General features: G+C 49.7%; 1 protein-coding gene across 1 annotated transcript in view; it reads left to right on the top strand.

Annotated features, from left to right (window-relative positions):
* Positions 1 to 22,490, top strand: part of LOC143959404 (asialoglycoprotein receptor 1-like) — a 41,380-nt gene extending 18,890 nt beyond the window's left edge. Inside the window, exons 6-9 of the mRNA XM_077468044.1 lie at positions 12,827 to 12,907; positions 15,893 to 16,044; positions 20,184 to 20,290; positions 22,194 to 22,490. Of these exons, the coding sequence (XP_077324170.1) occupies positions 12,827 to 12,907; positions 15,893 to 16,044; positions 20,184 to 20,290; positions 22,194 to 22,341 (488 nt within the window). The 3' untranslated portion in view covers positions 22,342 to 22,490. The remainder of the gene's footprint in view (positions 1 to 12,826; positions 12,908 to 15,892; positions 16,045 to 20,183; positions 20,291 to 22,193) is intronic.
* The last annotated feature ends 325 nt before the right edge of the window (positions 22,491 to 22,815 follow it).

Here is a 22,815-nt window from a genome sequence, read left to right as displayed (position 1 = left end):
ATAGGGCAGTGTGAACTGCCGGCGGGAGTAATGCGATGCGGGAAAACGCCGCGGATTCGCGGCGTTCCCGCATCGCAGCGGTGTGAACCCGGCCTAAAAGTTTCTATCGGAAATTCTGATCGCGTGTGTGCAATTCCGATGCGCAAAAACTCACGTATGCTCAGATTAAACTACGAGATGGAAGCTATTGGCTACTGGCTATTGAACTTCCTTTTTCTAGTCCCGTCATACGTTTTGTACCTCACCGTGTTCTTGACGGTCGGAATTCCGTGTGTATGCAAGACAGCTTGACCGAAATCCCGTCGGAATCCCGTCGGAATCCCGTCGGGAAAACCATCAGAGCTTTTTCCGACCAAAATTCCAATCATGTGTACGTGGAATAAGAAAGTTGGGAAAAGACAAGACTAGGCGTGAATTCTGCAGCAAAGGTGACGGTTTGCTTGTCACTTTGGTTTCTAATGTCTCTGGATCTCCTGATTATTTTAATATGTTGGGATAATATTGACTCGTGAGGATATTTGTTGCTTAGGTGGGAAGGAGTGGTGCTTCCAAGGTACGGAGAATAGGTAGGATGAGTGGTACAAGGAGGTGACATGCAATGTTGGTAGGGGGTGAAGATGAGGGACTAAAGTCAGGAGAAAATGGAATTGTAATGCTCAGAGTTGGGGAATGTGATGGTGGGGTGCTACTGGTGTTCAGTGTGGTCAAAGTAAAACTTTTCTATATTCTGACATTAAATGTTCTGCCTTAGAGCACTCACCACAAGGAACCCACTGCTACCCCTCCAGTCCACATATCCTCTTTATCTCTTCTGATATTTCCTTCACCTAGCATTGGGAGCCCGAATCTAGGCAATAACCCTCAAGTCCATATATCCTTCTCTTGGACCCCTCTGAGATTACCTTCACCTAGAATTGGGAGCCTCAACATAGGCCATAACCCTCAAGTCCATATATCCTTCTCTTGGACCCCTCTGAGATTACCTTCACCTAGAACTGGGAGCCTCAACATAGGCCATAACCCTCAAGTCCATATATCCTTCTCTTGGACCCCTCTGAGATTACCTTCACCTAGAACTGGGAGCCTCAACATAGGCCATAACCCTTAAGTCCATATATTCTTCTCTTGGACCCCTCTGAGATTACCTTCACCTAGAACTGGGAGCCTCAACATAGGTCATAACCCTCAAGTCCATATATTCTTCTCTTGGATCCCTCTGAGATTACCTTCACCTAGAATTGGGAGCCCTAATGTAGGCCATAACCCTCAAGTCCATATATCCTTCTCTTGGACCCCTCTGATATTACCTTCACCTAGAACTGGGAGCCTCAACATAGGCCATAACCCTCAAGTCCATATATTCTTCTCTTGGACCCCTCTGAGATTACCTTCACCTAGAACTGGGAGCCTCAACATAGGTCATAACCCTCAAGTCCATATATTCTTCTCTTGGATCCCTCTGAGATTACCTTCACCTAGAATTGGGAGCCCTAATGTAGGCCATAACCCTCAAGTCCTTATATCCTTCTCTTGGACCCCTCTGAGATTACCTTCACCTAGAACTGGGAGCCTCAACATAGGCCATAACCCTCAAGTCCATATATTCTTCTCTTGGACCCCTCTGAGATTACCTTCACCTAGAACTGGAGCCTCAACATAGGTCATAACCCTCAAGTCCATATATTCTTCTCTTGGACCCCTCTGAGATTACCTTCACCTAGAATTGGGAGCCCTAATGTAGGCCATAACCCTCAAGTCCATATATTCTTCTCTCTGACCCCTCTGAGATTACCTTCACCTAGAACTGGGAGCCTCAACATAGGCCATAACCCTCAAGTCCATATATTCTTCTCTCTGACCCCTCTGAAATTACCTTCACCTAGAATTGGGAGCCTCAACATAGGCCATAACCCTCAAGTCCATATATTCTTCTCTTGGACCCCTCTGAGATTACCTTCACCTAGAATTGGGAGCCTCAACATAGGCCATAACCCTCAAGTCCATATATCCTTCTCTTGGACCCCTCTGAGATTACCTTCACCTAGAACTGGGAGCCCTAATGTAGGCCATATCCCTCAAGTCCATATAGCCTTCTCTTGGACCCCTCTGAGATTACCTTCACCTAGAACTGGGAGCCTCAACATAGGCCATAATCCACCATTGCAGAGATCCTTTTCTTTGCTGCCTTAAAAATGACCATAATTTTGCACTGGAGGCTTCAATGTAGGCCATAGTCCTCCATTCAAGAAATCATTCTCTTTTCCCCCTTTGACTTGGCTTTGGAGGCCTTATTGTAGGCTATAATGCTTCTCACCCACTGATCCCCTATCCAATGAGAGTGCCTTGCTCTTATATAATGTGACCCTGATTTTTTTTTTCCATGCTGTTGGATGTTTAATGGCAATGAAGAGGTGTGTTGCTGGTGTAACTTTGGAACATCTTTGATGGTGATTGTTGATGAATGTGGTGGATAAACGGCTGAGAATTAAATGGATGGGGTGGTGTCACCTGTTTCTGAATATACATGACATTGGTTCAGACTGGTGATGCTTTATGGAGGTTATTTGGAATGTTGGTGAATGTGGTGCAAGACAAAAAACAGACTGAGAATTTCAGGACAATGCTGAGTGTTAGTATGATGCCCTTGGAGTATGAGACTGGTGATTGTTGGTGGATGTGGTTTTGGTCAATTTGTTGAGAACAGAATGCTAATAAAGGTGGTCTTGACTGAGTGTTGTGGTTTATTACTGAGTTGATGTGGTGTGTAGGTGTCATGTGACATGCAATGTTGTTGCCATGTGATGTGAGGTGTTGGTGTCATGTGATGGGGAGTGTTGGTGTCATGCTATGTGGAGTGTTGGTGTCAGGTGACGTGGGACGTTGGGGTCATGTGATGTAGGACATTGGGGACATGTGATGTGTAGGTGTCATGTGATGTGGGACGTTAGGGTCATGTGATGTGGGACATGTGGATCATGTGATGTGGCGTGTTGGTGTTATGTGATGTAGGGTGTTGCTATCATGTGATATTAAGTTTTGGCGTCATGTGATCTGGCATTTTGGTTTTATGTGATGTGGAGGGGTGGGGTCATGTGATGTGGGATGTTGGGGTCCTGTGATGTGGAGTGTAGGTGTCATGTAATGTGGGACGTTGGGGTCATGTGATGTGGGATGTTGGGGTCCTGTGATGTGGAGTGTAGGTGTCATGTGATGTGGGACATTGGGGTCATGTGATGTGGGACATTGGGGTCCTGCGATGTGGAGTGTAGGTGTCATGTGATGTGGGATGTTGGGGTCATGTGATGTGGGACGTTGGGATCCTGTGATGTGGAGTGTAGGTGTCATGTGATGTGGGACGTTGGGGTCCTGTGATGTGGAGTGTAGGTGTCATGTAATGTGGGATGTTGAGGTCATGTGATGTGGGATGTTGGGGTCCTGTGATGTGAAGTGTAGGTGTCATGTAATGTGGGACGTTGGGGTCATGTGATGTGGGACGTTGGGGTCCTGTGATGTGGAGTGTAGGTGTCATGTGATGTGGGACGTTGGGGTCCTGTGATGTGGAGTGTAGGTGTCTTGTAATGTGGGATGTTGGGGCCATGTGATGCAATGCTAGTGTCATGTCATGTAATGTGGAGTGTTGGTGTTATCTGATGTGGAGTCTTGGTGTCATGTGCAATGGAATCTTGGTGTTATGTGATGTGGACAGTTGGTGTCATGTGATGTGGGTCATTGGGGTTTTGTGACGTGGGACTTGGGGTCATGTGATGTGGAGTGTTAGAGTCATGTGATGTGGGACGTTGGGGCCATGTGATGCATGTGATGTGGGAGGTTGGGGTCATGTGATGCATGTGATGTGGGAGGTTGGGGTTATGTGATGTCAGACATTGGGGTCATGTGATGTGGAGTGTAGGTGTCATGTGATGTGGGACGTTGGAGTCATGTGATGTGGGATGTTGGGGCCATGTGATGTGGGACGTTGGGGTCATGTGATGTGGGATGTTGGGGTCACGTGATGTGGGATGTTGGGGTCATGTGATGTGGAGTGTTGGTGTTGTGTGATGTGGGACATTGGGGTCATGTGATGTGGGACATTGGGGTCATGTGATGTGGAGTATTGGTGTTGTGTGATGTGGGATGTTGAGGTCATGTGATGTGGGATGTTGGGGTCATGTGATGTGGGATGTTGGGGTCATGTGATGGGGAGTGTTGGTGTTGTGTGATGTGGGACATTGGGGTCATGTGATGTGGAGTATTGGTGTTGTGTGATGTGGGATGTTGGGGTCATGTGATGTGGAGTGTTGAGGTCATGTGATGTGGGAGGTTGGGGTCATGTGATGTGGGACATTGGGGTCATGGGATGTGGAGTGTAGGTGTCATGTGATGTGGGACATTGGAGTCATGTGATGTGGGACGTTGGAGTCATGTGATGTGGGATGTTGGGGCCATGTGATGTGGGACGTTGGGGTCATGTGATGTAGGATGTTGGGGTCATGTGATGTGGAGTATTGGTGTTGTGTGATGTGGGACATTGGGGTCATGTGATGTGGAGTGTTGGTGTTGTGTGATGTGGGACATTGGGGTCATGTGATGTGGAATATTGGTGTTGTGTGATGTGGGACATTGGGGTCATGTGATGTGGAGTGTTGGTGTTGTGTGATGTGGGACATTGGGGTCATGTGATGTTGAGTATTGGTGTTGTGTGATGTGGGATGTTGGGGTCATGTGATGTGGAGTGTTGAGGTCAAGTGATGTGGGATGTTGGGGTCATGTGATCTGGCATTTTGGTTTTATGTGATGTGGGATGTTGGGGTCATGTAAAATGGGACGTTGGGGTCATGTGATGTGGGATGTTGGGGTCATGTGATGTAGAGTCTTGGTGTCATGTGATGGGGAGTGTTGGTGTCATGTAATGTGGGGTGTTGGTGTCATGTGATGTGGGATGTGAGGTCATGTGATGTGAGGTGTTTGTGTCATGTAATGTGGGGTCTTGGTGTCATGTTGATGTGAGGTGTTTGTGTCATGTGATGTGGGATGTTGGGGTCATGTGATGTGAGGTGCTGGTGTCATGAGATGGGGAGTGTTGGTGTCATGTAATGTAGAGTCTTGGTGTCATGTGATCTGGAGTATTGGTGTCATGTAATGGGGAGTCTTGGTGTCTTATGTAGTGGGACATTGGTGTCATGTGATGTGGAGTGTAGGTGTCATGTGATGTGGGACATGTGGGTCATGTGATCTGGAGTCTTGGTGTCATGTAATGGGGAGTGTTGGTGTTATGTGATGTGGAGAGTAGGTGTCATGTGATGTGGAGAGTTGGTGTCATTTGACGTGGGACGTTGGGGTCATGTGATGTAGAGTGTAGGTGTCATGTGATGTGGGACGTTAGGGCCATGTGATGTGGGACATGTGGGTCATGTGATGGGGCGTGTTGGTGTTATGTAGGGTGTTGGTATCATGTGATATTAAGTTTTGGTGTCATGTGATCTGGCATTTTGGTTTTATGTGACGTGGAGGGGTGGGGTCGTGTAATGTGGGACGTTGGGGTCATATGATGTGGGATGTTGGGGTCATGTGATGTGGGATGTTGAGGTCATGTGATGTGGAGTGTTGGTGTTGTGTGATGTGGGACGTTGGGGTCATGTGATGTGGAGTGTTGAGGTCATGTGATGTGGGATGTTGGGGTCGTGTGATGTGGGATGTTGGGGTCATGTGATGTGGGACATTGGAGTCATGTGATGTGGGACGTTGGGGTCATGTGATGTGAAGTGTTAAGGTCATGTGATGTGGGATGTTGGGGTCATGTGATGTGGGATGTTGGGGTCATGTGATGTGGAGTGTTGGTGTTGTGTGATGTGGGACATTGGGGTCATGTGATGTGGAGTATTGGTGTTGTGTGATGTGGGATGTTGGGGTCATGTGATGTGGAGTGTTGAGGTCAAGTGATGTGGGATGTTGGGGTCATGTGATCTGGCATTTTGGTTTTATGTGATGTGGGATGTTGGGGTCATGTAATATGGGACGTTGGGGTCATGTGATGTGGGATGTTGGGGTCATGTGATGTAGAGACTTGGTGTCATGTGATGGGGAGTGTTGGTGTCATGTAATGTGGGGTGTTGGTGTCATGCGATGTGGGATGTGAGGTCATGTGATGTGAGGTGTTTGTGTCATGTAATGTGGGGTCTTGGTGTCATGTTGATGTGAGGTGTTTGTGTCATGTAATGTGGGGTCTTGGTGTCATGTTGATGTGAGGTGTTTGTGTCATGTAATGTGGGGTCTTGGTGTCATGTTGATGTGAGGTGTTTGTGTCATGTAATGTGGGGTCTTGGTGTCATGTTGATGTGAGGTGTTTGTGTCATGTAATGTGGGGTCTTGGTGTCATGTTGATGTGAGGTGTTTGTGTCGTGATGTGGGATGTTGGGGTCATGTGATGTGAGGTGCTGGTGTCATGAGATGGGGAGTGTTGGTGTCATGTAATGTAGAGTCTTGGTGTCATGTGATCTGGAGTATTGGTGTCATGTAATGGGGAGTCTTGGTGTCATGTGATATGGGACATTGGTGTCATGTGATGTGGAGTGTAGGTGTCATGTGATGTGGGACACGTGGGTCATGTGATCTGGAGTCTTGGTGTCATGTAATGGGGAGTGTTGGTGTCATGTGATGTGGAGAGTTGGTGTCATTTGACGTGGGATGTTGGGGTCATGTGATGTAGAGTGTAGGTGTCATGTGATGTGGGACGTTAGGGCCATGTGATGTGGGACATGTGGGTCATGTGATGTGGCGTGTTGGTGTTATGTGATGTAGGGTGTTGGTATCATGTGATATTAAGTTTTGGCGTCATGTGATCTGGCATTTTGGTTTTATGTGACGTGAAGGGGTGGGGTCGTGTAATGTGGGACGTTGGGGTCATGTGATGTGGGACATTGGGGCCATGTGATGTAGGATGTTTGGGTCATGTGATGTGGGAGGTAGGGGTCATGTGATGTGGGAGGTTGGGGTCATGTGATGTGGGAGGTTGGGGTCATGTGATGTGGGACGTTGGGGTCATGTGATGTGGGAGGTTGGGTCATGTGATGTGGGACATTGGGGTCATGTGATGTGGGAGGTTGGGGTCATGTGATGTGGGACATTGGGGTCATGTGATGTGGGAGGTTGGGGTCATGTGATGTGGGACATTGGGGTCATGTGATGTGGGAGGTTGGGGTCATGTGATACAGAGTGTTGGTGGGACATGCTGTGAAATGTTGGTAAATGAGGTGTAACAAGTAGCACAAGGGCAGATTCTCGGGGATGGTAGATGTCGGGGATGGTAGATGTCGGGGACGGTAGATGTCGGGGACGGTAGGTGTCGGGGACGGTAGATGTCGGGGATGGTAGATGTCAGGGACGGTAGATGTCAGGGACGGTAGATGTCGGGGACGGTAGATGTCGGGGACGGTAGATGTCGGGGACGGTAGGTGTCGGGGATGGTAGGTGTCGGGGATGGTAGATGTCGGGGACGGTAGATGTCGGGGACGGTAGATGTCGGGGACGGTAGATGTCGGGGACGGTAGATGTCGGGGATGGTAGATGTCGGGGACGGTAGGTGTCAGGGATGGTAGATGTCGGGGATGGTAGATGTCGGGGACGGTAGGTGTCAGGGATGGTAGATGTCGGGGATGGTAGGTGTCAGGGACGGTAGATGTCGGGGACGGTAGATGTCGGGGACGGTAGATGTCGGGGACGGTAGATGTCGGGGACGGTAGGTGTCAGGGATGGTAGATGTCGGGGATGGTAGGTGTCAGGGATGGTAGATGTCAGGGACGGTAGATGTCGGGGACGGTAGATGTCAGGGACGGTAGATGTCGGGGACGGTAGATGTCGGGGACGGTAGTATATGTCGGGGACGGTAGATGTCGGGGACGGTAGATGTCAGGGATGGTAGATGTCGGGGACGGTAGGTGTCGGGGACGGTAGTAGATGTCGGGGACGGTAGATGTCGGGGACGGTAGATGTCGGGGACGGTAGATGTCAGGGATGGTAGGTGTTGGGGATGGTAGATGTCGGGGACGGTAGATGTCGGGGACGGTAGATGTCGGGGACGGTAGTATATGTCGGGGACGGTAGATGTCGGGGACGGTAGATGTCGGGGACGGTAGATGTCAGGGACGGTAGATGTCGGGGACGGTAGATGTCGGGGACGGTAGATGTCGGGGACAGTAGATGTCAGGGACGGTAGATGTCGGGGACGGTAGATGTCGGGGATGGTAGGTGTCGGGGATGGTAGATGTCGGGGATGGTAGGTGTCGGGGACGGTAGGTGTCAGGGATGGTAGATGTCGGGGTCGGTAGATGTCGGGGATGGTAGATGTCGGGGACGGTAGATGTCGGGGACGGTAGATGTCGGGGACGGTAGGTGTCGGGGATGGTAGATGTCAGGGACGGTAGATGTCAGGGATGGTAGATGTCAGGGATGGTAGGTGTCAGGGATGGTAGGTGTCAGGGATGGTAGATGTCGGGGATGGTAGATGTCAGGGATGGTAGATGTCAGGGATGGTAGATGTCAGGGATGGTAGATGTCGGGGATGGTAGATGTCGGGGACGGTAGGTGTCAGGGATGGTAGGTGTCAGGGACGGTAGATGTCGGGGATGGTAGATGTCGGGGACGGTAGATGTCGGGGACGGTAGATGTCAGGGACGGTAGATGTCGGGGACGGTAGATGTCGGGGACGGTAGATGTCGGGGACGGTAGATGTCGGGGACAGTAGATGTCAGGGACGGTAGATGTCGGGGACGGTAGATGTCGGGGATGGTAGATGTCGGGGATGGTAGATGTCGGGGATGGTAGGTGTCGGGGACGGTAGGTGTCAGGGACGGTAGATGTCGGGGTCGGTAGATGTCGGGGATGGTAGATGTCGGGGACGGTAGGTGTCAGGGACGGTAGATGTCGGGGACGGTAGATGTCGGGGACGGTAGATGTCGGGGACGGTAGGTGTCGGGGATGGTAGATGTCAGGGACGGTAGATGTCAGGGATGGTAGATGTCAGGGATGGTAGATGTCGGGAATGGTAGGTGTCGGGGACGGTAGGTGTCAGGGATGGTAGGTGTCAGGGACGGTAGATGTGGGGACGGTAGATGTCGGGGACGGTAGATGTCGGGGACGGTAGATGTCGGGGACGGTAGATGTCGGGGACGGTAGGTGTCGGGGATGGTAGATGTCAGGGACGGTAGATGTCAGGGATGGTAGATGTCAGGGATGGTAGGTGTCAGGGATGGTAGGTGTCAGGGATGGAAGATGTCGGGGATGGTAGATGTCAGGGATGGTAGATGTCAGGGATGGTAGATGTCGGGGATGGTAGATGTCGGGGATGGTAGGTGTCGGGGACGGTAGGTGTCAGGGATGGTAGGTGTCAGGGACGGTAGATGTCGGGGATGGTAGATGTCAGGGACGGTAGATGTCGGGGACGGTAGATGTCGGGGATGGTAGATGTCGGGGATGGTAGGTGTCGGGGACGGTAGATGTCGGAGATGGTAGATGTCAGGGATGGTAGATGTCAGGGACGGTAGATGTCAGGGATGGTAGATGTCAGGGATGGTAGGTGTCAGGGATGGTAGGTGTCAGGGATGGTAGATGTCGGGGATGGTAGATGTCAGGGATGGTAGATGTCAGGGATGGTAGATGTCGGGGATGGTAGGTGTCGGGGACGGTAGGTGTCAGGGACGGTAGATGTCGGGGACGGTAGATATCGGGGACGGTAGATGTCAGGGATGGTAGATGTCAGGGATGGTAGATGTCGGGGATGGTAGGTGTCGGGGACGGTAGGTGTCAGGGATGGTAGATGTCGGGGTCGGTAGATGTCGGGGATGGTAGATGTCGGGGACGGTAGGTGTCAGGGACGGTAGATGTCGGGGACGGTAGATGTCGGGGACGGTAGGTGTCGGGGACGGTAGATGTCAGGGACGGTAGATGTCAGGGACGGTAGATGTCAGGGATGGTAGGTGTCAGGGATGGTAGGTGTCAGGGATGGTAGATGTCGGGGATGGTAGATGTCAGGGATGGTAGATGTCAAGGATGGTAGATGTCAGGGATGGTAGATGTCGGGGATGGTAGGTGTCGGGGACGGTAGGTGTCGGGGACGGTAGATGTCGGGGACGGTAGATGTCAGGGACGGTAGATGTCGGGGACGGTAGATGTCAGGGATGGTAGATGTCGGGGATGGTAGGTGTCGGGGACGGTAGGTGTCAGGGACGGTAGATGTCGGGGTCGGTAGATGTCGGGGATGGTAGATGTCAGGGACGGTAGGTGTCGGGGACGGTAGATGTCGGGGACGGTAGATGTCGGGGACGGTAGGTGTCAGGGACGGTAGGTGTCGGGGACGGTAGATGTCGGGGACGGTAGATGTCGGGGACGGTAGATGTCGGGGACGGTAGATGTCGGGGACGGTAGATGTCGGGGACAGTAGATGTCAGGGACGGTAGATGTCGGGGACGGTATATGTCGGGGACGGTAGATGTCAGGGATGGTAGATGTCGGGGATGGTAGATGTCGGGGATGGTAGATGTCGGGGACGGTAGGTGTCGGGGATGGTAGATGTCGGGGACGGTAGGTGTCGGGGACGGTAGATGTCGGGGATGGTAGATGTCGGGGACGGTAGATGTCGGGGACGGTAGATGTCGGGGACGGTAGGTGTCGGGGATGGTAGATGTCGGGGATGGTAGGTGTCGGGGATGGTAGGTGTCAGGGACGGTAGATGTCAGGGACGGTAGATGTCAGGGATGGTAGGTGTCGGGAACGGTAGGTGTCAGGGATGGTAGATGTCGGGGACGGTAGATGTCGGGGACGGTAGATGTCAGGGATTGTAGATGTCAGGGACAGTAGATGTCGGGGATGGTAGATGTCGGGGACGGTAGATGTCAGGGATGGTAGATGTCGGGGATGGTAGGTGTCGGGGACGGTAGATGTCGGGGATGGTAGATGTCAGGGATGGTAGATGTCAGGGACGGTAGATGTCAGGGATGGTAGATGTCAGGGATGGTAGGTGTCAGGGATGGTAGGTGTCAGGGATGGTAGATGTCGGGGATGGTAGATGTCAGGGATGGTAGATGTCAGGGATGGTAGATGTCAGGGATGGTAGATGTCGGGGATGGTAGGTGTCGGGGACGGTAGGTGTCAGGGATGGTAGATGTCGGGGACGGTAGATGTCGGGGACGGTAGATGTCAGGGATGGTAGATGTCAGGGATGGTAGATGTCGGGGATGGTAGGTGTCGGGGACGGTAGGTGTCAGGGATGGTAGATGTCGGGGTCGGTAGATGTCGGGGATGGTAGATGTCGGGGACGGTAGGTGTCGGGGACGGTAGATGTCGGGGACGGTAGATGTCGGGGACGGTAGGTGTCAGGGACGGTAGATGTCGGGGACGGTAGATGTCGGGGACGGTAGATGTCGGGGATGGTAGATGTCGGGGATGGTAGGTGTCGGGGACGGTAGGTGTCGGGGACGGTAGTAGATGTCGGGGACGGTAGATGTCGGGGACGGTAGATGTCGGGGACGGTAGATGTCGGGGACGGTAGATGTCGGGGATGGTAGATGTCGGGGACGGTAGATGTCGGGGATGGTAGATGTCGGGGACGGTAGATGTCGGGGACGGTAGATGTCGGGGACGGTAGATGTCGGGGATGGTAGATGTCGGGGATGGTAGATGTCGGGGATGGTAGATGTCGATGGTAGATGTCGGGGATGGTAGGTGTCGGGGATGGTAGATGTCGGGGATGGTAGATGTCGGGGACGGTAGATGTCGGGGACGGTAGATGTCGGGGACGGTAGATGTCGGGGACGGTAGATGTCGGGGATGGTAGATGTCGGGGATGGTAGATGTCGGGGATGGTAGATGTCGATGGTAGATGTCGGGGATGGTAGGTGTCGGGGATGGTAGATGTCGGGGATGGTAGATGTCGGGGACGGTAGGTGTCGGGGACGGTAGATGTCGGGGACGGTAGATGTCGGGGACGGTAGATGTCGGGGATGGTAGATGTCGGGGATGGTAGGTGTCGGGGACGGTAGGTGTCGGGGACGGTAGATGTCGGGGATGGTAGATGTCGGGGACGGTAGATGTCGGGGACGGTAGATGTCGGGGATGGTAGATGTCGGGGATGGTAGATGTCGGGGATGGTAGATGTCGATGGTAGATGTCGGGGATGGTAGGTGTCGGGGATGGTAGATGTCGGGGATGGTAGATGTCGGGGACGGTAGGTGTCAGGGATGGTAGATGTCGGGGACGGTAGATGTCGGGGACGGTAGATGTCGGGGACGGTAGATGTCGGGGACGGTAGATGTCGGGGATGGTAGGTGTCGGGGACGGTAGGTGTCGGGGACGGTAGATGTCGGGGACGGTAGATGTCGGGGACGGTAGATGTCGGGGACGGTAGATGTCGGGGACGGTAGATGTCGGGGACGGTAGGTGTCGGGGACGGTAGATGTCGGGGATGGTAGATGTCGGGGACGGTAGATGTCGGGGACGGTAGATGTCGGGGACGGTAGATGTCGGGGACGGTAGATGTCGGGGATGGTAGATGTCGGGGATGGTAGATGTCGGGGATGGTAGATGTCGGGGACGGTAGATGTCGGGGACGGTAGATGTCGGGGACGGTAGATGTCGGGGACGGTAGGTGTCGGGGATGGTAGGTGTCGGGGATGGTAGATGTCAGGGACGGTAGATGTCGGGGACGGTAGATGTCGGGGACGGTAGATGTCGGGGACGGTAGATGTCGGGGACGGTAGATGTCGGGGACGGTAGGTGTCAGGGATGGTAGGTTGGTGGGAGAAGATTTCTAGCCATCCTCTCTTTCCTATTTCAGGCACCCTGCAGAGTACTGTGAATAGGGCTCTCAACACCCTCCGGAGACTCTCCGATCAGGTGAAGAAGCTGCAGGTGAATGGTGAGTTTACGAAATGAACAGATTTCTGAGTCACTGGGGGAGAAAAAGATCCAAACTAAGCCGACCACACATGGTGTGACCACAGAGAGGTCCCCCGGAGGAACCCAGTCATGGATGTACATCAGTCAATGGAGAACAATAAAAGTTTTGTACAGTCTATGGAATGGTTAGAACAAGTCGTCTCCAGAGGGGGAGGAGAGATCCGAGCTTAGACAGTTGTCACCAGAACAGATACAAAAAGTTCACATGTGGTGCTAAATGAGAAGTAAATCCAAGAAGGGACCAGCTTCAATGTGTATAAGAAAGCACACCGCACCACGTGGAAATCCAATCTGCTTACCAGACAGATGAACAAAGCAGACACGTAATAGACCAAGACCAAGACCACAGCTCCGTTCTTCAGCTTTAGGTGGAATCCCAACCAGAATTTGCGGCTAATCGTCTGACATTTTCATACAGCAAAAACTTCTTTGAGCTCTCATGTGGGATGTAATAACATTCACCCAGGCGACCCGCAATACCCAATGAAATGATAACGCAGCCAATAGTGAAGCCCATAAAGTAGTATAAATAAAATTGTATTAGTAGTAATTTACAGTTTAGTACAGGAACGAGAACATCGTGATGTTCAAATGGCCGCGGCTCTCAGCGTGCTAGTGTCAGCCCGCCTGACGTGTTCCATCCAGCAGGATTTCCTCAGAGGAGTGGCTATTAGACACCAGCACACCCTTTTCTCCAAATAACCAATGACCCCCATCCCGGAAGAACGAACCCCCGGGATGATGCGTCAGCCGGAAGTGAGGTCAGGGGAGCGCAACACGCACCGCGCTTGTGCTTCACCGCCTAACACGCCCTTTCATCTAAATGGCTAGTGACGCTTATCACGGAAGGACAAACTACCTTGGGACGCGTAAGCCGGAAGTGAGGTCAGTGGAGCGCAACACGCACCGCGCTTGTGCTTCACCGCCTAACACGTCCTTTTTCATCTAAATGGCTAGTGACACCCATCCCGGAAGAATAAAAACCCGGGAATGACACGTCACCCGGAAGAGAGGTCAATGGAGCGCAACACGCACCGCGCTTGTGCTTCACCGCCTAAAACGCCCTTTCATCTAAATGGCTAGTGACGCTCATCATGGAAGGACAAACCTCCGTGGGGGCGCGTCAGCCAAAATTGAGTTCAGTGGAGCTCAACACGCACGTGTTTACGCTCCATCGCCTAACACGCCCTTTCATCTAAATGGCTAGTGACGCTCATCACGGAAGGACAAACTTCCTTGGGGGCGTGTAAGCCGGAAGTGAGGTCAGTGGAGCGCAACACATACCGGGCTTGCACTCCACCGCCTAACACGCCCTTTCATCTAAATGGCTAGTGACGCTCATCATGGAAGGACAAACCTCCGTGGGGGCGCGTCAACCAAAAGTGAGTTCAGTGGAGCTCAACACGCACGTGTTTATGCTCCATCGCCTAACACGCCCTTTCATCTAAATGGCTAGTGACACTCATCATGGAAGGACAAACCTCTGTGGGGGTGCGTCAGCCAAAAGTGAGCTCCACCTTCGAGCGGTCTCGTATAGATGACAACACTCCAGAGAAGCACAGACCAGATGTGACAAGTGACCGGACGGCGCTACGTGAGTGTCATATATATTTGCAAACATTTTAAAAACATGAATATAATACGGGCATTGAATAAACATAAAACACACTTAATTGTGTCCTTAAAGGTAGATAGTATATTCTTATAGGAGGCTACTTAGGGAACAATCAGTAAAAACAATATTTAAAATGATGTTTAGACCAATACTAGTAAGCCCTTGTACACACGATCGGAGATTCCGACGGAATGTGTCCGATCGGAGCGTTTTGTCGGATATTCCGACTATGTGTGGTCTCCATCGGACTATTTCCATCGGAATATCCGTCGGACCAAATTTTCCAACTTGCCGGAAATATTTTCCGACAAAATGCTCCGATCGGACATACTCCGATCATGTGTAGAGAATTTCCGATCGGACAAAGTGCCACGCATGCTCAGATCAAATTCCTACATCAAAGCTATTGGCTACTAGCCTGAACATAGTCCCATCGTAACGAAATTACGTCATCACGTTCTGAAAGATCGGATTTTCCGACAACTTTGTCCGACCGTGTGTATGCAACAGTTTCGGACAAAATCCGACGGATTTGGTTGTCGGAATCTCTGAACGTATGTACAAGGGCTAAGAGGGCCATCAAGTGGCAGACCAGAGAAACTGCTAATGCAGATAAACCCAGATAGATCGGATAAGGATAAGGAGCAGAGAAATAATACTATTGACTGGATCAGAAATTGTTAATAAAACTGTTCACATCACAGTCAACATTTAAACCAAAGGGGGTACAACATTTGAGGTCATAGATCCAGCGAGTTTCCAACCGCGAGATCTCTCTCTTTGTCATACTCCCTCACCAATGAGGTGTAAATCGATCTATGGCTATGAAAGTGGTTCCAGCTGGATTTATATTATGATAATATTGACCGGATGTTCCTTCATCCTAACGTTCATGGCTTGCATAGTGCAGCCAAGTATTGTAGACCGCATGGACAAATCAATAAATAAACCACGTTTTTAGTCGTACAAGTTAGAAAAGTATTGATATCATACAATTTAGCAGTGACTTAAATTGACAGTTTTCTATCTCTGCTTTTGTTAACATAACAAATGGCACATTTTCGACAAGGAAAAAAGCCTTTTTCAAGTTTTGAGCTGTGGTCTTGGTCTTGGTCTATTACATGCCTGCTTTTGACAGAGGATCTAACCCTTTCATATTTTGACAGAAAAGATCAGTTTCGAGATCTTCATGATGTAAAAAATTCCTGTCATAGACTGGGGCACCCGTTTTTTTTTTCTTGATTCTCTGATTTTTCAACTCTCCACCTGACCGCCTTCTTTCCGGCCACTCCCTCCGTTGGGGCTGACCTTGTTCTTTCCCACCTGTAGGGTCCATTGACTTCACCTGTCCATCGGGATGGAGCACCTTCCAGTCCAGCTGTTACTTCTTGCCTTTAGTTGGGAAGCCATGGAGCGAATCAAAGAAGTTCTGCGAGGACAAAGATGCCCATCTGCTGGTCATCAACACGGAAGAGGAGCAGGTTGGTGGCTGGTGAGGGATGTTTGGTGGATCTTGGAGATTCTCAGGGGCACAATTTACACTCTTGCATCTCCTTTATAAACTGGTCACAAAAGGGTCTATTTTTTTTTTTTACACAAAAACATTTAACCCAAAGGGGGTACAACATTTGAGCTCATAGATCCAGCGAGTTTCCAACCGCGAGATCTCTCTCTTTCGCATAGCCATTCGTCCATTCTTTGTGAATTGAGCGAAATAAATGTTGTTTAGTCTATTTTCTCTTCTGAACGAATGTTCTTTTTTTGTGTGGATAGTAGTAAAATACCATATTATGGACAGTAGATGGTGCTGGGGAGCATAGGAAATATGTAACAAGAGTAACAATTCTGGAGAACACTAGAGAGAATTAGTGACTATGTGTAATTCCCTCTAGCAGTCTATAGAGTTGTTGCATTGTATCTCTAGCTACAAAGACTTGGGTATTTCCTCTACTCCTCAGCACCATCTAGTGGCCATGATGTGGTATTTTTACCACTTCCTAAAATAAATGAGAAAGAGAAAATAGCCTACAGGCAGATTCGCTGGCCAATTGGCTATACATTTTTTTTAAAAGGTGTTTTATAATCCTGGATATTCAACCTTACTAACTATATAACTATATAGGCAAGGGCAGGGCCACCCGGTGACATAACCGGTTGACCCCACTCCCTTCTGATGTCATGTGACATCAGAGGGGGGCAGGGGTCACCCGTTTACGTCACCGGGTGGCCCCATCCTTGCCTATATAACAGCTGTCACAGCCAAGACACAGCAGTTGGCCTGGACACCCCCCCATCGAGACAGAGCTTTTTTTTCCCCCCTATTTTTTGGGTCATGATTGGAGATGGATGGACATCGCGGGGCACTTTTTCTCCTGACGCTTTTACTTTTTGACACTTTTTTTGGTGAACGGGTAGGGGTACAATGTACCCGGTACCCATTCACATAGGGTGGGACCTGAAAAAATTGAAGTTTTTAAAACTTTTTTTTTGCATTAATACATGTCCCCTGGGGCAGGGCCCGGGTCCCCAAACACTTTTTATGGCAATAACTTGCGTATAAGCCTTTAAAATTAGCACTTTTGATTTTTCATGTTCGTGGCCCATAGACTTTAATGGTGTTCGAATGTTCACACACATTTTTTGCCTTTTCGCATGTTCCGGTGCGGAACCAGAGGGTGTTCGGCTCATCCCTACTCTCCATAAAGCTGGTCAGCAGAGGGAAACAGGAAGTGCTCTAGGATTTCCTGCTAGAGGGCTGCGCTGACTTGATAAAAAACACAGCGGACCGCCACCAGCAGATGACACGGCTCCCCAAATCATCACGGAATGTGGAAAATGTTGCATTTCATTTGGAAATCAAGTCTGGAGGAGGAGTGGAGAGGCACAGAATCCAAGCTGCATGAGGTCCAGTGTGAGGTTTATACAGTCAGTGATTATTCGGGGAGCCGTGTCATCTGCTGGTGTTGGTCCTCTGTGTTCTATTAAGTCCAAAGTAGGCGGCTTTTTTATTTGGATTACTGTAATAAATTAACTTTTTGACGATAGTCTCGTTTTTTGAGATGCACCTGTATATAGATTTTGTACTGTAAGTTGGCCGTCAGTGGCTTAACCACTCTTTGGGGTTTTCTATGTATCATAGCTGCTTCTCTGCCCATACAAGCCAATGGGAATACAAAAGCAGCTTCAAGCAGGTCAAATGCGGGTCAGGAGGATCTCAAATGCATCGGTAAGGACATTGCCTAAAACGGAAATGTCCGTACCCAAATTGAACATTTATAGCTAGTTGTAGACTTGTAGACCCAGCACGTTGATTGCTTCTATTCTCTAGCAGATTGCGAAGAATGAAGATACAACGCATGTGGGGTTATTGATATTTATTCCGCCTAATTCCTTAGACCAGTGATGGAAAACCTCGGCACCCCAGATGTTTTGGAACTACATTTCCCATGATGCTCATGAACTCAGCACTGTAGGTGAGCATCATGGGAAATGGAGTTCCAAAACATCTGGGGTGCCGAGGTTCACCATCACTGCCTTAGACAATCACTGAGGGGTTTATGGCAATGATGGGATCTGGGAAAGAGGATTCATATTTGGAGAGACCCTGTAGTCAGTACTTTCACTCCCTTGGGAGTATGAGGCTCCAGAAGGATCCTTGTCAGCTCTGTTGGTGAGGAGGTGAGTACAGCAGGATCCAGGCTACTGTCTAGGGAAGGGGTGGCATCAGAGAGGTCATCTTTGCCTCCCAGGCCCTTTGCTTGGAGGATGAAGCCGGAGCTGGGAAAGGGTCTTTGTTTTCATAGCTGCCTATATACAGTATGGGCCTTTGGTGTCTCCAACTGGCCTGAGGCAGAGGCCTAAAGAGTTCTATCATGGCCAGGGCTGCTGATAGGGTGGGACCACGAGTCCTCCTGTAGGGGGCCCCGGCACACAGAGGGGCCCGAACAGCAAGACGAATCAGTGTTGTCGATACGAGGAGCAATTACAGAAAGATGCCCTGTGCGGCTCTCTGCAGCAGATAAAAGCTGGTTTCTCTCCCTCCCACCAGCTTTTAGCTGCTGCAGGGAGAGACACAGGGCATTGTTCCTGTTTTTGCTTTCCCCTCCCTGTTCTATTATAAAAGGGCTAATTTACGCAGGTTCTCTGTTATGTTTGTGTCCGCTAATAATAATATTAGTGTAGGCTGTATGGGGCCCCATGATTTCTAACAGCAGCCCTGATCATGGCCTGTGGCAGAGGCCAAAGAAATTGAAAGGTAGCCGTCCATCCGTACCTACAGAATTTACACTGGCCTGTGGCAGAGACCTAAAGAGCCCTACAGCTGGCCCGTGGCAGAGGTCTTAGGATACTGGAAGATAGTAGCCCTTCTGGGCCCAAAGAGTTCTGTGAGAAGTCTACTTATTGAAGAGAATGTTGGGGTATCCTGTACTCCTTACCCCTTAAGCCCTTGTTCACATGGTTGGAGATTTCGACAACCAAATCCGTTGGATTTTGCCTGTCGGATTTTGCCCGTCGGATTTTGTCCGAAACTGTTGCATACAGACGGTCGGACTAAGTTGTTGAAAAATCCGATCATTCAGAACATGGTGACGTAATTTCGTTACGATGGGACTATGTTCACACTAGTAGCCAATAGCTTTGATGTAGGAATTTGATCTGAGCATGCGTGGCACTTGGTCCGATCAAAATTCTCTACACATGATCGGAGTATGTCCGATCGGCCCAGTTGGTCGGGAAATATTTCCAACATGTTGTAAAATTGGGTCCGACGGATATTCCGATGGAATCAGTCCGATGCAGACCACACACAGTCGGATTATACGACGACACGGTCCGATAGGACACATTCCGACGGATTCTCCGACCGTGTGTACAAGGGCTTAAGATACTGGAAGATAGTAGCCCTTCTGGGCCCAAAGAGTTCTATGAGAAGTCTACTTATTGAAGAGAATTTTGGGGTATCCTGTACTCCTTACCCCCTAAGACAATTGAGCCAATAGAGTGCAAGAAAAAGATTGAAGATATGGTCTGTCGTTTTGATAGGCCAGTGAGTGTTTAGATGCATCTACAGGACAGGTCGACGTTAGGAAAGCTAGGAGGGTTCCTAAACTTTTAAATGGTTCGATGATTCACACCTATCAGTAAATTCTCAGTAATATCAGATGCGTCTCAAAACTGATGTAAAAGCGTACTCATCGGCCCAACCCAAAGCTACCGCCACAGGCCCTTCCGTAATGGACCCCTTCCACTGGTGGTAGAATGGTCTTTTCTTGTCCTTCAGATGATGCTCTCTTGTCATTTTGTGAAGGCTTTTCACTCTCGTCGGATTGGTTTATACCTCGTCCCTAATTCATGATGCATATAAACTAAACCAGTCCAGTTTTTATAGCTTTTAGCTGTTGGAGACATTCCATGGAATTTATTCACCTAGAACTTGGGAGTCTGTGTCCTCCACATTAATGGTCAGCCCCCATTGGAAGGGGACATTGGCCATTCAGAGGGGATGCTAAGAGCATAAAAGAGATGGGAGGGTTTCACTAAGGATGAAAGCTTCATAAACTGTCTGGTAAAAGAGTTTCCATGGATACAATGTGGTTACAGTATTGATGGTGTCTTTTAGAACTTCGTGTTTGGGATATCAAAGGGAAAGTACACCTGGATTGGACTGACGGACGTGTCAGGACACTGGAAATGGGTGGACGGAACTGATTATGATTCTACACCAAAGTGAGTATGGAACCCCCACAATGCTCTTTGTGACCCCAGCCAACATGACATCTTCTAAACTAAACACAATGCTTGACAAGGAAAGATAGCATTTGGCCTGCTTTGCCTGCAGTTCAAACTCACCTCAGTAAGACATGATGCTTCCAAAGCAGGTCCAACTCATCCTCCAAAATGATAAATACTAGTCAATTGAAGACCATGATATTTCACTGACCTGGGTTTGAGCTGTGTTCCAAACGCCCATCAAACACAGGAAAACAGTGACTATCACCAGGAGCTCTTATAAAGATGGTGGCCTTGGCCCTGTATGTCCTTCGGGGTGGAGATGCTCATTTGTTTGTCTTATAGGTACCGTGGCACTGTAGGTCCTTTAGAGTGGAGATGCTCATATGTTTGTCTTATTAGTGACCATTAGTGACCATGGCGCTGTGATTCCCTCAGGGTGGAGATGTGTTTGTCTCATAGGTGACCATGACCGTGTAGGTCCTTCAGGGTGGAGATGTGTTTGTCTCATAGGTGACCATGACCGTGTAGGTCCTTCAGGGTGGAGATGCTCATATATTTGTCCTACAGGTGACCATGGAGCTGTAGGTCTTTCAGGTCATGTGTTTGTCTTATAGATGACCATGACGCTGTAGGTCGTTCAGGGTGGAGATTCTCATTTATGTTTGTCTTATAGATGACCATGGCGGTGTAGGTCCTTCAGGGTGGAGATTCTCATTTATGTTTGTCTTATAGATGACCATGACGCTGTAGGTCGTTCAGGGTGGAGATTCTCATTTATGTTTGTCTTATAGATGACCATGGCGGTGTAGGTCCTTCAGGGTGGAGATTCTTATTTGTATTTGTCTCATAGGTGACCATGACGCTGTAGGTCCTTCAGGGTGGAGATTCTCATTTGTGTTTGTCTTATAGGTGACCATGGCACTGTGAGTCCTTCAAGGTGGAGATGCCCATTTTTTCATCCTTTTAGTGGCACTGTAGGCCCTTTATTGTGGAGATGCTCATGTGTTTGTCTTATTAGTGACCATTAGTGACCATGGCGCTGTGATTCCCGCAGGGTGGAGATGTGTTTGTCTTATAGGTGACCATGATGCTGTAGGTCCTTCAGGGTGGAGATTCTCATTTGTGTTTGTCTTATAGTTGACTATGACCCCGTGAGCCCTTCAAGGTAGAGATTCTCATTTGTGTTTGTCTTATAGGTGACCATGATGCTGTAGGTCCTTCAGGGTGGAGATTCTCATTTGTGTTTGTCTTATAGGTGACCATGACGCTGTAGGTCCTTCAGGGTGGAGATTCTCATTTGTGTTTGTCTTATAGATGACCATGATGCTGTAGGTCCTTCAGGGTGGAGATTCTCATTTGTGTTTGTCTTATAGGTGACCATGACACTGTAGGTCCTTCAGGGTGGAAATTCTCATTTGTGTTTGTCTTATAGGTGACCATGGCGCTGTAGGTCCTTCAGGGTGGAGATTCTCATTTGTATTTGTCTTATAGGTGACCATGACGCTGTAGGTCCTTCAGGGTGGAAATTCTCATTTGTATTTGTCTTATAGGTGACCATGACGCTGTAGGTCCTTCAGGGTGGAGATTCTCATTTGTGTTTGTCTTATAGGTGGCCATGGCACTGTGAGTCCTTCAAGGTGGAGATGCCCATTTTTTCATCCTTTTAGTGGCACTGTAGGCCCTTTATTGTGGAGATGCTCATGTGTTTGTCTTATTAGTGACCATTAGTGACCATGGCGCTGTGATTCCCGCAGGGTGGAGATGTGTTTGTCTTATAGGTGACCATGACGCTGTGACCCCTTCAGGGTGGAGATTCTCATTTGTGTTTGTCTTATAGTTGACTATGACCCCCGTGAGCCCTTCAAGGTAGAGATTCTCATTTGTGTTTGTACTTTAGGAATTGGATCCCAGGACAGCCTGACGAGTTTTATGGTCATGGACTTGGTGGAGGAGAAGACTGCGCCCACCTGCACGGGGATGGCCGATGGAACGATGACCACTGCTCCCGTCCGTACAACTACATCTGTGAGATGGACATGATATGAGGAGTGATGGGACACTAAGGGGACCTTGTCATAATGACTACTTTTTCTGCCCCAGCTGAAGGACCCTATTCATGGAGGTTGGAAGTCATAACATACTTCTATGTAGCTTTCATGTTCTCTTAGTCCATAAAAGCCTGCTTTAAGGTGGAGTCCACCGGCCTCTTCCTTACATTCCACCATTTTTATTTTTTTTACATGTTCCCCCCCCCCCTTGCATTCTGCTTGAAGTCACCACAGTTGTAAAGCAACAGAACAGGACTTAGAGAATTAGCGCCTCCCATAAGTGAGGGCCCAACATTAAGTTCCCGTGATTTGCTCCTGTAGGCATATAATTGAAGTTCTCCAAAATATTTAGGATGGCAGAGAATCACAAACCCAAGTGACTCTAAATTAGATCAGCAGCTCTTGTCATGAGACCTAGGAGAGGGTGCAGTGCCCTTGGTGCCCCAGCGCCCTGGGACATGGCTTTCTTTA

Source organism: Lithobates pipiens, unplaced genomic scaffold (genome assembly GCF_037356315.1).
Source record: "Lithobates pipiens isolate NorthernLeopardFrog02 unplaced genomic scaffold, aLitPip1_a1.2 Scaffold_73, whole genome shotgun sequence".
NCBI lineage: Eukaryota > Metazoa > Chordata > Amphibia > Anura > Ranidae > Lithobates > Lithobates pipiens.
The sequence above is the reverse complement of the archived record's forward strand: the minus strand, read 5'-3'. Positions and strand labels throughout refer to the sequence as shown.